Source organism: Pempheris klunzingeri, chromosome 4 (assembly GCF_042242105.1).
Source record: "Pempheris klunzingeri isolate RE-2024b chromosome 4, fPemKlu1.hap1, whole genome shotgun sequence".
NCBI classification, from domain to species: Eukaryota; Metazoa; Chordata; class Actinopteri; order Acropomatiformes; family Pempheridae; genus Pempheris; species Pempheris klunzingeri.
The window spans coordinates 7,136,706-7,152,928 of record NC_092015.1 but is presented as its reverse complement, the minus strand read 5'-3'; the positions used below and the strand labels follow the sequence as shown (position 1 = coordinate 7,152,928).

At 41.1% G+C, this 16,223-nt stretch overlaps 1 protein-coding gene across 1 annotated transcript in view; it reads left to right on the top strand.

Moving 5' to 3' along the window:
• nbeab (neurobeachin b) overlaps window positions 1–16,223 on the top strand; it is a 191,559-nt gene that overhangs the window by 62,039 nt on the left and 113,297 nt on the right. The window contains exons 9-17 of the mRNA XM_070828730.1: window positions 2,082–2,279; window positions 2,403–2,536; window positions 4,577–4,685; window positions 6,205–6,357; window positions 7,670–7,838; window positions 13,339–13,418; window positions 14,773–14,835; window positions 15,250–15,347; window positions 15,802–15,894. Coding sequence (XP_070684831.1) covers window positions 2,082–2,279; window positions 2,403–2,536; window positions 4,577–4,685; window positions 6,205–6,357; window positions 7,670–7,838; window positions 13,339–13,418; window positions 14,773–14,835; window positions 15,250–15,347; window positions 15,802–15,894 — 1,097 coding nt within the window. The remainder of the gene's footprint in view (window positions 1–2,081; window positions 2,280–2,402; window positions 2,537–4,576; window positions 4,686–6,204; window positions 6,358–7,669; window positions 7,839–13,338; window positions 13,419–14,772; window positions 14,836–15,249; window positions 15,348–15,801; window positions 15,895–16,223) is intronic.

Genomic DNA, 16,223 nt, shown 5'->3' with positions numbered 1-16,223 from the left:
GGAGCTTGTTATTTCTTGTCACTTGGGTTCATGAGTAAGAACTTTTGAAGGATGTTAGAGACTACATGATGAGATGCATGCTGGCTGCTGGGTGGACCTGATCATAGCAGATGAACAGAATACCTCTTATGCCTTTTTTTTTTACCATCTCACTGGAAGGAGATATGCCATTAAATGTGGCTCAACCCTCGCAGTTTCTGGAACTTCCCAGTAAAACTCTTGCTAGAATAATGCTGCCAGCAAGCAGATCAAATGTACACAAATATACATGGATTTCAACTAATTTAATTTGTAAATAGAATTAACTTGCCCAAAGTAAAATGAAACCGAGAGGTTCAAGGATCAGAAAAATTACCGTATTACAATTTGACACTGTTTTGATACAAGCTGATTTAAATGAACCATTATGCAAGATTTGTAGCAGGTATGTAATATGAAGAATAAGAATATGTTGTATGTTCCCTCTAAAAGTTGCTGCCTACTTAAAATTCTGCTCTTTAGAGGCACTCAGAATAGTATGCACTATCATTATACAATTGACAACCTGAGCCAGCCCACCTTTTTAGCCATTTACTTCTTTACTGAAAACAAGCAACCCAGATTTAGATGCCTTCAAAGCAGGTGCATGAACCCTGCTCGCTTGTGTTGCATAACATACTGTATTTATCTGCAGTTCCTCTAGGACCAGATGGTTCCTTCCTCACTGGTGCTTGAGCTCTTTCTGCCTCTCTGTATCATATCAGCATCCACTTGCTGTCCGAGAGGGAAGGCAAAACATTACTCGCATTCATTAATAATTCAACCCTCCTGATTAGATTACTCTATTACCTTATTAAGCATATTCCATTCACACTGCATTGACCAGTTAATTCAGCTCATCTGTCAATAGCTAACTGATAGAGTAAATTAAGACTAGTCTGTTATTGATCAGGTGTTTGTTAATGTCAGCCATAAAGAATATGTTACTGAGCCACTGACTGATTGAACCTCCAGAAGAAATTCAATGAATTAATCTGATGAATAAATATTGTGAGTCTATATTGTGATCTCAGCAAGTATTTGTACAATGTTTTGACTGAGAGTCTAATTACTTTGGATGAGAAGTGACACAGTAACTCAAAGCTAAATTGCAGACTGCCGGCTTAAATTTGAAGATATTATTAGCCATACAGGATAGACCATTCTATTGCCTTCTGTTTCATTAGTGCAGCACATATTTGAGCAGAAATTCCTTCCGTAAAGAAACCTGTGCATTGGTAAAACTCTTAATGTGCAGACATTGCACACACTCTCTCCAGCACAGAGTAGAGTAAATGGCTGGGTTATATTGATGCAGCTAAACAATCATCTCTGGTATCAAAGCAGATCCTTCTCATCAGCCCCTATTCTTCCTAATCACTGTACTCTGCAGCAGAACTTTGTCATCAAATGTTCCCACAGAGATAAAAAGGGAAGCCTCAGCATGAACATTAAAAGTAAGCCAGAATTAAACCAAGTGAAAAAAGATACACAACAAATACCTACATAACCGTATGAGACGCATAGATAAAAGCATTAACGTGTTTGCACTGTGAAATAAAAATCTCCTATCATTGAATGTTATGTCTCATTTATTGGAAATAGGATTACAGTCCCTGTTTCCACTTTGAATGTAGCTTATTTTTCAAGCAATGTAAAACCATACTGCAGCTTAATTTCATACTTGCCCTGACACAAACTGTGCTTAGTTATTAAAGAAGAGTTTGCATCACTAAAAAGCCAATAAATGGTTGCATTTTGTTTTTAATTGCAGCATTACAGACTGATGGAGCTGAAAAAATGCACTCAGTTCCCAGAATGAAATCCTGACCTCTACTGTGAGGCTGATAATACAAAAACACTCGCATATCTTGTCATTTTTCATTCTTGAATGGATATTTTTTAATCAACTTATAATTAAAAGATAATACCCAAGAGACACTGATAGGGTTCATGTGCAGGAAGGAGCTACTCAATCTATCGCTCTCACTCTTTCCCTTGCTTTTTTTTTATCTCTCCCTTATTCTCGCCCATTTGCTCTCTCACTTTCTTCTTTCTTCTAGAGCACATTTAAGTTTAAGTCAGAGAGTGATATCCACTTAGCAGAGCATCACAAGCAGGTGTTGTATGACGGCAAATTGGCCAGCTCCATCTCTTTCACCTATAACGCCAAGGCCACTGACGCCCAGCTCTGCTTGGAGTCGTCGCCTAAAGAAAACGCCTCCATCTTTGTGCACTCACCGCATGCCCTTATGCTGCAGGTCAGTTACTCAAAGCCAACTCTAACTCTGTTCATATATTGTTTCAATTCATCTCTTTTGCACTCATTTTCAAGATGTAATTACAAAGGTGCGTTCACCTTGGTTTTTGTATTTTCCTCACAGGATGTAAAAGCCACAGTGACTCACTCCATCTACAGTGCCATCCACTCCATTGGTGGGATCCAGGTGCTATTCCCACTCTTTGCTCAGCTGGACTACCATCAGCTGAACGACTGCCAGGTGGAACCCACTGTGTGGTAAGAAGTAGCAATGTTGTTACTCTAAAAGAGAATTTAATTTTTTTGGAACACTGATTCGATGCTTTAGAAATTACTCGCATGAAATTGTAGGTGTCAAAAGTTCAGTTTGGAGTTGGGAATTTGATTAATTTTTGATCCTTTAATCCTCAACCCTTTTAGACTTATATGAGGATGTATTTGTGGATGGTGGAGAGAAAAAGGTGGTTAATAATAACTTATCTGGGTTGCACAAGGGGATATTTTTGTATAAATAATTATTTATCTGTATATCAGCCTAAACAAATTGAGGTTGCAACAGATGAGATCTTATTTCTCCTAACAGGGATGTCCTCGACTTCTTAATAATTGTCACTATTTTGGTGGTATTGGGGCTACAGGCAATAAATCTAATACAGTGTGAACGATGTCATGTTGCATGACATCTTGATGGTGAATTCTCAACATCTACAATTACAGCAGCAAAAACAATATGATTATATGAATGTTTCTGTATTACACACATACTGTAATACACAGTATTTTTATGCCTCTGCACTGTAGATAAAAGAGGCCAAAGGCATTATGCTTTCAGGTTGTCAGGGCATCTGTCATAGCGCCTACGGAGGAATACAACCACAAGGTGGTAATTTTAGTTCTATGCTGAATTTTTCTTGTGTAGATTGGTCAACATGTGTAAGGACACCAGTGCCTATGTAGTAAACTCCTGCCTGCTTATAAAACCAGCCTTGGCCAAACTGTAGTCCAGGTTTCATCATTATCTCTACTTGCTGGTCCGGACTACTCTCATCTCCATCATACCGTGCTGGTCAGTCCAAAGCTTCCCCACTGTGCCCTGGATGAAGTCTGAGCTCTGCTCTAATCCTGTGTTACTTAAACGACAGCAGTATGACTAGATAGTCGCAGGAGTGGCCACACAGCAGCACAAACCCCTGATGCCCAAAGCTCTCTGCCTCTGTAGTTTCCAGCTCATCTAAGCTCTCTGTCCCTCTTTCTTTCTCACTAGCCTATTGCGGGTCTTTCCCTCACAGTGTGTCACTCTCCCCAGCACTTGCTTTGTCCTTGCCTTTGCTTTTAGATTTAGTCCTTCTAAAGCTCACTGAGCTGAGGAGTTCAAAGTTTCTGCAACAATTAACGCTCTATAATGCCTGTGGCTCTGTTATGGCTTTTCTCAACTGCAGCCTTGAATAAGGATTTAAAAAAAAAAACTTCCCATTTAATAAACATCTTATCTCATGTTAACTGTGTGCCACTTTGAATTCCAAACAGCAGTGATATAACATCAGCCGCTACTGCTATGCCAATTTGGAAGGAGGCTGTGCTTGCAGTAAATGATCAGAGGTTGAACAAAGATCACACAAGGTTGACTGTCAGTTCTGTATGTGTTCCCCCTGTTCAGTTGCTCTATTGCTACATTGGAGCAGTAGTAAGAAGTGACAAGCTGCACATCAACAAGGTAGACAAACAGTCACAGAGCAGAGTGAATCCACGTGATCTTTTGACTTAGTATGTATGTACTGTATGTGCTGTATCTAGGGGCAAGCGTGCACGGGAATGGTTGTGTCCTTGCGTTTGTTGTGCTAGAGCAGAGGCCACCAGAGGATGTGAGGGAAAGCCGATTAAGAAGTGTCACCAAGCACTACTGTCACTCAGCCAAAGGCTTCAACTGAAAAGCCCTGCAACAAAGAAAAAAGATCGTCTTCAGTGCACAGCCTTGCTCCTTGGAACCCTTTCCCCCCCACCTCACACATACACATACATACACACACACTGTCTTTCAATTTGCCCCCAGACCACTCTCAGGCCCTAGAGAGCCCAACAAGCCAACCCTTTCTTCTGAATTGAACAGGGATGAAAGTGGTGAGCTAGAGTTCCCAGCTGATTGCTGACATCCTCTGAAAATGACCTTGTTTTTTTCCCTCTGCCACTGTGTTGTCATGCTGCTGTATTTTATAGAATAACTCCTTCACCACCCGATGAGTGTGTGAATAGATGGGTATTTTCTCCCAGTGTGAGATAGTATATTGTCTTGTTTTTCAGTGCCACTCTCCTGGCCTTTCTGGTTGAGCTGCTCAAGAGCTCTGTGGCCATGCAGGAGCAGATGCTGGGAGGAAAGGGCTTTTTGGTGATTGGATATCTGCTAGAGAAGGTATGGTAAAACCTCCGTATAATATCATAACGGTTTCCTAACCTCAGTGACACATCTGTTATCAGAACTTGCCATTTCCAAATGAATCAATTTCACCTCAAACATACATATCCTGTCTTGTTTACACTTTTGCTCAGAGGAAAAGGTTACACAGGAGATGCTAATGCATGTAGAGCAATAGTCTGGGAACAAACAGACCCATTACAGCAACATTTGTTCTTGAAAGTGAATATTTTCATCTCTTTGTTTCCTTCTTGAGTGGGGAAGTGAATGGCGAGTTTTTTTTACTAAAAAAATCCCATCGGTTTTTGAAACTCCTTTTACCTTCCCCACTATCAAGGTGCACTGTCTCTTTCTCGAGCCTCACCAACAGTCTGATCCTCCACTGCCTGTAGCAGAGTCCTCAATGTGTCTTTGAACTAAACAGAGCTGGAGTAAGAACCCCACAATACTGCTTCTCTTCCCCTTTGCCCCCCTTGGTTTCTCTCGCTTTCCGTATCAATCTTTATTTACCCATTTTGTGATGCAGATCTAGCAGCTTGCCGGCCTCCCCAGAGTGCTGGCTCTTTTGGAGCACTGAGAAATGACTCCACTTTGTCACTCAGTGACTCGCCTGCCTGCTGGCTTCAGCTGCTGTTAACTAACAGCCAGGCAGAGTCGTCACCTAAGAGCTGCCGTTTTTTTCTTGCTTCCTTCCCGCTGCCAGCTTTCACACTTCCACATATCGCACCATCTGTTCGTGATCTGTTTATGCCACACCTTCCCCTCTCCCCGTGCCTTCATTTTTCCCTCTCTCCTGCCCTCACCAAGTCCCCACCTGGGCCGAGAACAGGTGCCAGACAGGAGCGCTAACGATATTCGTCAAAGTGAAATTCTCTGCAAAGTCAACCATCTACAACTTGCCCTGATTTTGTGGAAACATTTTTTTCGATTCAGTAACTTGGCAAAATGACTAAGTGGATCAATTCATCACCTATGCCAAGATGCTAACTCACTGTTACAGAACATTAAGTGAATACATAAAACCAAGTGATACTTTAACTGAGCCTGAAAACTGAGGGGAATTCACAAAAAGACACTTCATCAAATCTATTAAAAGCCATTGTTTCTTTTTTACAAAATACTTTGTATAGATACAATACAACAGAAACATTTACTTCATGAAGACATACATGAAATAAAAGCACAATACGTCTGTTCAATTTTGAAAGCGTTTCTCTATTGTATTCAATCACAATTCATCAACTTTCCTTCTTGTCTAACCATCTATCTAACAATCTGTCCATTAATCCCAAAAACTTTCACCTTTGTGACAGAGTTATAGATGTGTTTTTTTCTTTCTTGACATTTAGGTTTTCTCTGCTCATGGATATTTCAAAGAGACATTTTATGAAGAGTTACTATAGGTTGCTGCTCTCCTTATTGCAGTCAGTATCAGGAAAGATAAATCCACGCTTATAGCAGAATAGGCTTTGTGATATGATTATTTTTTAAAATGACTTTGTGTTTCCTCCTACAGTCATCACGTGTGCACATCACCAGGGCTGTATTAGAGCAATTCCTTTCCTTTGCAAAGTATTTGGATGGTCTGACACATGGGGCACCACTGCTGAAGCAGCTGTGTGACCACATCCTGTTCAATGCTGCCATCTGGATCCACACCCCTGCCAAGGTGAGCTCCTGCAGGTAACTCAGCCACGGCCTCATGAAGGGACAGGCATCTTTGCATGCGATCAGGCTGAAGTGGATGCATATCAGGAACACAAAAGGCTTCAGTAAACCTTTGCGTCACTGTTGTTTCTTTAAAGATGAGAATTGAAACTGCAAGTCATCACAGATTCAAAGAAAGTAGGGGTGGAAGTTTAGCATTTTGTGAAGTGTGTATGACACTAGTGTATTGGTGAGATTCCCCATGGCAGCAAGTGTTTTGTGCAGGTGAAAATAAACCAAACTAGTGGAGCACAAAGACCAGATATGTTCTCAAATTTATAAGGCATTAAATAGTTGCAGAGTTTGTCGCTTGCTTTCACTTTCCTGTCCTCAACTTAACCAAGTTTATTAAATGTTCTAGAGTTTTTTTCCCCCTTCCTTTTAAATAATGACCCATGAAAAAACGGGATGAGGTATATCAAAGGAGCTGAGTTTGTGTGGCAAATACATTTGCCTCAGGACTGCTGCTGGTGGGCCAAGCCATGAATAAATAAAAGGAGGAAATAAATACAAAAGTGTCTGGAGGCTTGCCTGCGACACTCCTCCAAAATAGAGCATAGAGAAAGAGGGAGGAAAAAAATAAGCGAAACAGCAAGGTAATGAAGTGGGTTAGAGCACTTTTAGCTGCGACGGCACAGAGAGCTGCCTTCCTTAGGACATGCCACAAAGTCCACCTTTCCTCTGTCCCTATCTGCTGCAAGATGTCCGGTGAGCCAGCTTTGTGACTGATGGGAGCGTGCAATATGCATTAATTACATGGGCCCACTGACCTTGTCCTAGTAGACAAATAAGATTTTGTGAGTGCATTTTACTTTTCTTTTCTCATGGAAATTACCTTACTAACAGCATGGTGTTCACTTATCTCGATGGCCTCAAACCATATCACATCATGCTGACATCGTAGCGATGCTGCCGCCTTTCATCAGGGCTCACATTTGACTCGTTAATATCCTATAATTTATGACATATGGGAAAAAGCCCTCAGTATTTATAACTGGAATGACTGTGGTGGGATTAAGGATTCTTGTCAGGTCTGTTGCTAATTACAGAGAACATGCTAATCATCACTGAACAGAGTGGAGCTGCAGCAATTATGAAATTGAGTAATCTAGGGTCAGTGGCCATACACCTGCAAGAATGATGGGCTGAGCTACTGCAATCCTCCACAATAAAGTGTCTTGGTTAGTCTAAAAAGATATACGGTTCAAGAGATTAATTATACTTTGCAGCAAATAACATAAATATGTGTGTGCGTATGTGTGCTCCCACTCCAGGTTCAGCTCTCTCTGTACACATACCTCTCTGCTGAGTTCATTGGCACGGCAACCATCTACAATACGATTCGTCGAGTGGGCACAGTGCTTCAGCTGATGCATATGCTAAAGTACTACTACTGGGCCATCAACCCTGCAGACAGCAGCGGCATCACACCAAAGGGCCTTGGTGAGTGGATTTAGGATTTTGGAATTTTTTACAGCATATTTCAAGCTGCGTTTATTTGCTGTTTTGCCATGGAATATGATTCGGTTTGATTTGGGCTGCTGTTTACGTAAACTGTTTCTCATCCATCTGACGGCTCATCTGAATGAAGCTCAGTGTTTTGGAGAGGAAATCATTGGGAGTGAACCAATCACAATCATTGCGTTCAGTCACAAACCTGCTATCTAAGTGTCTTCCTGAAATGGCAGCAGCTCCCCCACATTTGAAATGAGTCATCCCCACATTGAAGCGCTTGCTTGTCAGCTGTTAGGACCGTGGCCATCACTGGAGATGACAGTGAGGCAGACACGCCACATCAATACTGTCATCCCCCTAGGGTGCTTGGTGTGGGTGTTAGGCCTCTGAAACCTGGGCCAGTAGTATGACTGGCATCCTCTATGAAACAGTACGTCACCAAGCAGGCTATACTGAAAGTGAAAGTGCCCTTGAACTGTCATTTCCTTTATGCTCTCCATTATTCTTTTCTAAAACTATCTGTATCGTAGTATAGGTAGTATATATTTGATGAAGTGTACTACTAAAGCTTGTATTGTGATGACGCTGATGTAATCTTTCTCACACAGTTAGAGGTAATTCATCTAAACAGGCTTTTTCTTTACTCCCATCCACTAATAATTTCTATCACAAATGAACAACTCTCATTTTCCCAGATTTTATTTTGTTCCTTATCCCATCTACTTACACTATGCAGTGTCCGTTATCCCTTCTTGTGCTGTGCAAGAGAACTTTACAAGAAATAATAATTGACGAAAGTTGAACTTATCAAGAGCTCATGTTCTAGGACGATGACCTATATTTAGCTCGGGCATCAGAGGAACTTTTCTCATAACTTTATTTCTATCACGTCCACTACATTAGACGCATTTGGTTCGTTTTTTGTTGCTTTCACCACTGCTGAATAATAGATTTTGATGTCAAAATCCCTTGTCTTGGAAATCTGTCTCCATGTAGCCTCAGGCATTGTAGTATAGTTCTGCTTTTTGTTGGAGCATCACAAGACCAAGTAATTTTATGATTTGTTTTATGTAAGAGATGTCAAGCACAGGTTAAAACACCAGAATAACACACAAGGTGTGCTACAGAGTACTTACTGTAGTTTCTGCATTGCATCCATGCTAAACAGGACAGTCACACAAAACACAAAAATGTTTATAGCAACTGCCAGTGTGCTGTGTGGCCCAACCACCTGCAAGAGTGGGTGGCTGGTGGAGATGTCTGGGTTGGGTGCCAGGTGAAGCCAGAGTTTTTTTTGGGGGGTTGATGCTTGCCTGTAAAACAAGCTGCCAGGATTAAGGATTGTGTGTTTTCTCTGTGTATATTGCTGATGACGAAGTCCTGTTGGCTTCATCGGACAATGTTCTCCAACACATACTGCGGCAGTTTCAGTCAAGTGTGCAGAGATTGGGATGAGAGTCGGCACCACCAAGTCTGTGGCCATGGTCCACTGCCAGAAAGCAGCAGATTGCCACATTTGGGTCGCAAGCAATTCGCTGCTGAAAGAATGAAGTGAATCTCAGGGTTCTGTTCGTGAGGGAGGACCATGAGATCAACAGGTAGACTGGTAGTAATTGAGGTGCTTCTTTGAAAAGCTCTCAATTTACTAGCCTATCTCCAACTTCCACCCATGGTCATGAGTTCTGTATGAAGGAGAACTGAGGAACAAAGTGAAGTGCTTTAATATCTGGAAAGAGCTTGGGGTATTAGAGTATATAATGTTCAAAAAATACAAATCCTCACGCTCTGCATCCTACATACTGGTCTATTTATCTTCTTTCACCCGCTCTGTTGTAGCTCCCGTCTCTTTAAGGTCCACCTCGCAAGAAAAGCCCAGTCTGCTCTGATTGGTCAGTTCCCACAAGCCCAAACACACACCGGCCATCAACCTTCACATCAGCTCTGCCGTCTCTGGAGCACAATCTTTGCTTTGCTTAGCTGAGCAACACGCCAAGTTTAAAACCAAGTTTTACAGACTAACCTGCCAAATAAACAGCAAAACAACATAAAACACTGCAAAAGCCAGTATTGATCCATCCTTGAGCTTGCACCATTTACAACCCTTGTTATGGACACACTCAAACACACACACCCCCACCCCTACAACAGTCATGTTTTGAAGTCGCTGACAGGACATTTCTGTCACAACTTGATCCGAGATAAGGTAAATCCGCAGGGCCCTCACTTCCACAGATGGTGGGAGGACATGAAGTCTGTTTTTTGTTTTCTTGCAGCCAACAACACCACACTTTGAGTGCTTTGCTCGTACCTTCAACATCTTAGCTAGCCTTAGCCACATAGCAATGACGGACAGCGAGGTGGACTTTTGGGTTTTCAGTGGGCGGGACTGTTGAAGGGCTGGGGGAGGTCATATTTTCAACAGATCTAAACAGAGCCTTTACTCACACATTTACTGAAAGATGGAACAGGAGAAAAAGAGAGAGGATGGTCTTGTTATTATGAATTTTGCACAATATTTCCCTTTAAAGTCTGTTTCAGGACCCAATAATGTTTAAATGGGTCCAAAAATGAACTATACTCCATATTTGTCCCCTAAATGTAGTCCTCTCAAGCACAACTGTAAATATGTTGAATTGTTGTTGAATTCATGGGAGGTTATTATGGGCTGGAAAATGGCTGAGCTTCTGGGGAAGAAATGAATCGCCTTCTTACTGTAGGTAATTTTCAGAGTGGGTCTGGTTCCATTGATCTCCGCTTGATTTGGCAGGTCAGTTTTTTCTCTCTGTCCTTCAGAACTGAGAAATGACCAAACAAAGACGCATACAAAGAGGGAGAGAGCCAAGCAGAAAATGAAGTGTTCAGTTATAGGGACACAGAGATCACATTTAAAATGAAGTTCCCTCAGCTACTCACTTTGTTTCTGGAAGTGCCTCCTCTTTTTTTTTTATCCCTCAGGTCTTAATCGAGAGTGCTATCAAATTAAAGCCATATAGCGTTCGGTTACACACAGAATCACTGCATACACATACCGACAGGTGCCCATCGCTCTGCTTCTTTCAGTCCGTGATATGTTCCCCCAAACCAACAAATAATCTGTGTCAATCTTTATCACTCTCCCTTTGCCTCTGTCTCTGCCCTGCCTCTGTTTTATTCAGTAATAAGTAATGAGATGGGCAGTAAAGCTGTTCGGCCAGTCATCATGTTCAATTCAAGCTGGTTCTGTCCTGTAGCCATTACAGGAGGAATCACCTCTGACAGACATATAGGTCCTTCAGAGGACTGATCTGATCCTGGCTTGTGGTTTGTTTGAGTTTTGTGTGCGTCTTCATTTTTATGAATTTACCCAATGTAAGACACAAGTTACTGGTTACAGGGGGAAGTCGAGGAATGATTAATTGCAAGCTCTTATTTCAGCACTGCCTTGCTTCACATTTACACCTCAGAGGTGATGTAGGTTTAGGTTAGGTGGTGCATTAAAAAAGATGCTGAGAGAGATGAAGGCCTTACCCATCCATGTTTTTCCCTTTTTGTTTGTCCAGTGTGTTTCTTTATAAAATGTTCAGTCACTGCAGTTAAAAATCAACACACTCCAGATCCTCTAACAGAGCAGGTTAGCAGATAAAGCTTATGCTAATTACACCTTGAGAAGAATTGTGGAAACCAATAATTGCAGCAATTAAAAACACTTGTTGCACTGGAATGTTTTATCAGGCTTTGTTTACTGAAAAAGCGTTCAGGGAGAGAAAATATGATTATTCTTGTTTTCTATTTCTAGGTTTACAAGACTGTACACGAGTTAGCAGGACTCATGCTGATGTGTATGCCTTGACCTTATTATCATCAGTCGTAAGCCGAAATAAGATTCCTGCATTAATCACATGGACATAAATTGTTTTTCAATAAACTCTTTCTCCTTGTGCCCTTGGGAAGAAGGAAGTAAAGCAATACATGAATGAGAAACAAGAGCTGCACAGAGCTGCTAAGCATAATTGCTTGTGAATAACTTGGATGCAGTGGCTGTAGTAATAATGTTCTTATCATCCCTTCCATGTCAGGCTCTGTCCCTACGCTGGGTTTTCCTCGCTCACTCTATTAATCAGTGTCGGGATGCAGCGGCACTTGCCATCCTCCTGCAACCTCAGGGAGCCCCATCATTGATTACATTGACTGGCTGTTGGAGCGTCAGGATGGTCAGGTGTCTGCTGCCATTGTATCTGTCATCATGGCACTGTCCCCATTTCGAATGAACATGTGTCCAGCCAAGGTGGAGGTTGGAGTTTATCAGTGCTGAGAGGAGAAGAAAGACACTGAGCAAAATTACCATTTCTCCCTGAAAGGCTTTTACTGTTATACTTGGCCCAGCTACTGTCATTTGATACCTCTGCAAATGTAAAAAGATTTTGTCAGTGTGTTTATACCTGGCTCATTGCACAGGATGAATAAGGAATAAATGAATACATGCCAGGTTTTACCGCCAAAACTGAGTCTTTGTGCTACAGTGAGAGTGCTGCTAATCTTAGGGGGATTCACACTTATATTGTTATAAGTGATAATGTATGCCATATCCTGTACTGGCTGAATAGCTTGGTGTAATATTGATCTGCCTGTTGCTGCAGTCCATTAGTGTGCTTACTCAGTGTATGTGCAAACACTGTTTGGTTAAAAACAAAAGAGCTCAGCATATTGAATAGGATCTGACGGTGTCAAAATTAATTCTTGTTTCCACCAAAGCAACACAGCAGCAGCAGCAGCAGCTCTGTGATATGGCAGTTAATCAATGCTGTCCGTCATATTCTGTCATTCTTCTCTATTTGCACGACATACATACACCTGCTGACAGCATTCAGCCTGTCAGATGTTGAAAGAGGTTCATGACAGGAAGGGATTGCAATGTGATGCTAACGTCAGTGTGCCAAAGTGACCTTAAGTTGGCAGAGGCATTCTGGGTAGTTTTAATGAGATGTTGGCCAGTGTGATGGGCAGGTGTGACTATGGTGACCTTTGGCTGGCTGCCTGGCCACTATGTTGTGATGAAGAGTACCTGGGATACACAGACTTTGGATGCAGCATGAATGATAAATTAACTTGGGCTGAATACTCAAAATGATTCCTCCTTAATTTAAAGCCTGCTATGTATATAAAATATATTTTACTAATTGTTAATGCATTGGCTTTGTGTGCCACACTGTGTTTAGGTTGTCAGTAAAACGCTTTTGATACACACACAGTCAAAGTGAATTCAGTCAATCAGTGCAAAGCTTATGATACATTGAAGATAACTGAATATGCCCTTTTGAAAATGTCCCTGTTCTGCTCAAAGGAGGACAACACAGGACATCAGTATTTCATTATCAATCAAACATCAAAAAGGAACTTCAAATCATGAAAGTATACCAAAATATAGAGGAAAGTGGAAAACAGAACCTTTTATTTGGTTCTAGTACTTCTCTCAATTGTATTGTTTCTCTCAATCTCTCTCCAACTACAGATGGTCCAAGACCGACCCAGAAAGAAATAATTTCTCTGCGGGCATTCATGCTTCTCTTCCTCAAGCAACTCATCCTGAAGGTATATCCCACCTGTCTTCATGCCTCGCAGCCCCTCACACAGCTTGATTTTGAGCTGCGCCGAGAAAATATGGATATTGTCAATTCTCCCTGTGTTATCCTTTTAAAACGTTCTGCCAGTCTGCTGTTTAATAAATTCACTATTTATTTATTTATTCCAAACAGCATGTGCTTGGAAGAAAACCAGTTGTGCTGAAACAGATTTAATGAATTCATTAGTTAATCAACAGAAAATAAATGACAGTTTTGATAATTATTTAATCACCAATCAAGACACCAAACATTTGTTGGTTCCAGCTTTGCAAATGAGACAAATTGTTGTTTTTCTTTGGTTCAGTTAATTGTAATTGACTCCCACTGGCTTTGCTGACTGTTTATCAGACAAAGGTGGCCCTTTATAAGGCATTGCTTTTGTTTCTTGAAATTCATGTTGGATATTGGTCATGATGTTGTTGTTGTTTAACTGACTGAATTGATTGAATTATTTAAAACACAAATGATCTAATCACTCACTAATCAGTACTGCTGAAGAACATATTGCACATTTAATTAGTTTTTTTTAAAATGTTTTATACTGCATAGATTTGGTCAGTGTATAGTGCATCCCAGCATGCCATGTGTCTGCAGATGATCCTGCCACGTTCTATATCAGGCTTTCAGGGCATTGCAGCAAACAGGCTTGGTGTCTTAATGTTATCACCAGGCCAAACTTCATCGAGTATCTGGATGTTTAATCCGTTTTGTTAATCCTCATGATGGTGCATCAGTTGCACACTACGTGAATCCACGTAGTAAATATGCAACTTTGTGTAATAAGCCACTCCCACTTTCATACCCCCTTTTTGCCATTTAGCTTAAGCAGTTAATCAGCTGATCTTTAGCTCATGAGCAGCCTCTCCACAAAATCTTGTGCAAGTTATGCGCTTTTTTGTTATAGGCTGCTGTCACACCCACTTTTAGCCAACTGGCAATGAACACAACTCAACTCAAATCCTCACACACGTGCACTTGACCTCCATGACAAATTCCAGTCTCCTTGGGCAAAAGCTGTAACCAACAAAAGGATGGGAAATTTCTGTGAACTTCAACCAACCAACTGACAGAGTGAGCTATAGGGCTGCTGGGGCCGCTAAAAATTGACACACCGGAGACCAGAACACTCTCTTCTTGCTCTTCTTCCAAAAAAAATTTCTCATACCTTCTTTTTAACTGTACTTAAATGAAAAATACTGTGATGCTTTTCTATGCTATCTGCAGATATACTGCAACACTGTAATGCGATATCCCTTCTCCAATTAATTGCCAAGTACATCATTTAATTTTTTATCTGCTTTACCACTGTTGCATTCTTTCAGGACCGAGGTGTGAAGGAGGATGAGTTGCAGAGCATCCTGAGCTATTTATTAACAATGCATGAGGTACAAAGTCTATTCCTACTGCAATTGAATTCACTCAGTATGTCTGCCACTTTGCTGCACTAAGCTACAAGGTCAAATTTCATCTTTAGAATTGCTATTCTAAAGAGTTTTTTTCCAGCATGTAAACTAAACACAAAAATTAATATTTTTTCATTTTGATCAGCCACTTATTTTCCATTGTACAATGGTCAACTGCAGCCTCTGTACTGTTGTAATGTGTACCAGGGGCCCACGTGTATTTGGCAATTGCAGGTGATATAATTGCAAGGCACACTGATTATGTGCATACCTCTATGCCGCAGTTGCAGTTACAGAACTTAGCAAAGGACAAAAACTGTATTCTCGCTGTCATCACCTGCTCCCTTCTCTCTTTTTCTGTCCCCAAATCTTCCTTTTTTCCTGGTTTGTCAGCAGGATGAGAATCTGCACGATGTGTTGCAGTTGGTGGTAGCTCTCATGTCTGAGCATCCAGCATCGATGATCCCTGCTTTTGACCAGAGAAATGGAATACGGTAAGCCCCTCAGGGGAAGACACAATCCATTTGCTGTTCAGGCACAAAATGAAGAGGTGATTTCACAAAATAAAGCCTAAGCACCCAGCACTTGCGCTGTTGCTGTATGCCTGTAAGATGAATAATTCATAAGTTCAATGAGAAAAGAAATGCATGGAAAAGTAACAATATTAACATATTGATTTCACAATATGACACAGATGATCAAACTTAGCCCATGTGATCCTATAAAATATAAATGCACATGGTGTAGCACTACTTGTGAGTTCTAAGGAATTCATTGTGGAAAGGCTGCTGCTTTCATTAGGGCATTCATTTAATGCTAATGTAAATTCTCCCTGAAGGAAAGTGGTTGTCAGCTAACCAGTGCAGGGCCTTTTTATCAACAGGGCTATATTTTATTCCATCAGGACAGTGTGCTGTTGCCAGCTTTCGCTGCTTGTGTCTATTCCAGGGTAATCTACAAGCTCATGGCCTCTAAGAGTGAAAGCATTCGAGTACAATCCCTCAAAGTCCTTGGGTACTTCCTCAAGCATTTGGGCCACAAGTAAGTAACCCGCTCGAATAACCTGTGTAGTAAATTGCAATTATCACACACACACACATAAAGATTAGTTAATTGCAAAAAAGTTTGTCTAAAGCTGTTATCTACTCTGTTCTGTTTTTGCCATTTTAAGCTTTTCTATGTCCCTGCATTGTCTTTGTTAACAACATTACAATAGGCTACTAGGTTTGAAATGGAATCAGGCTTTACATTCAGAGAAATCATTCATCAGCTCCTGCCACTCCTGTGAAAAAGTGAACAGTTAGATGAGCCAAAAATGTTTGAATGGATGCCAGTTTTGCAAATTAGGGTGCACTTCTTTGTATAACACC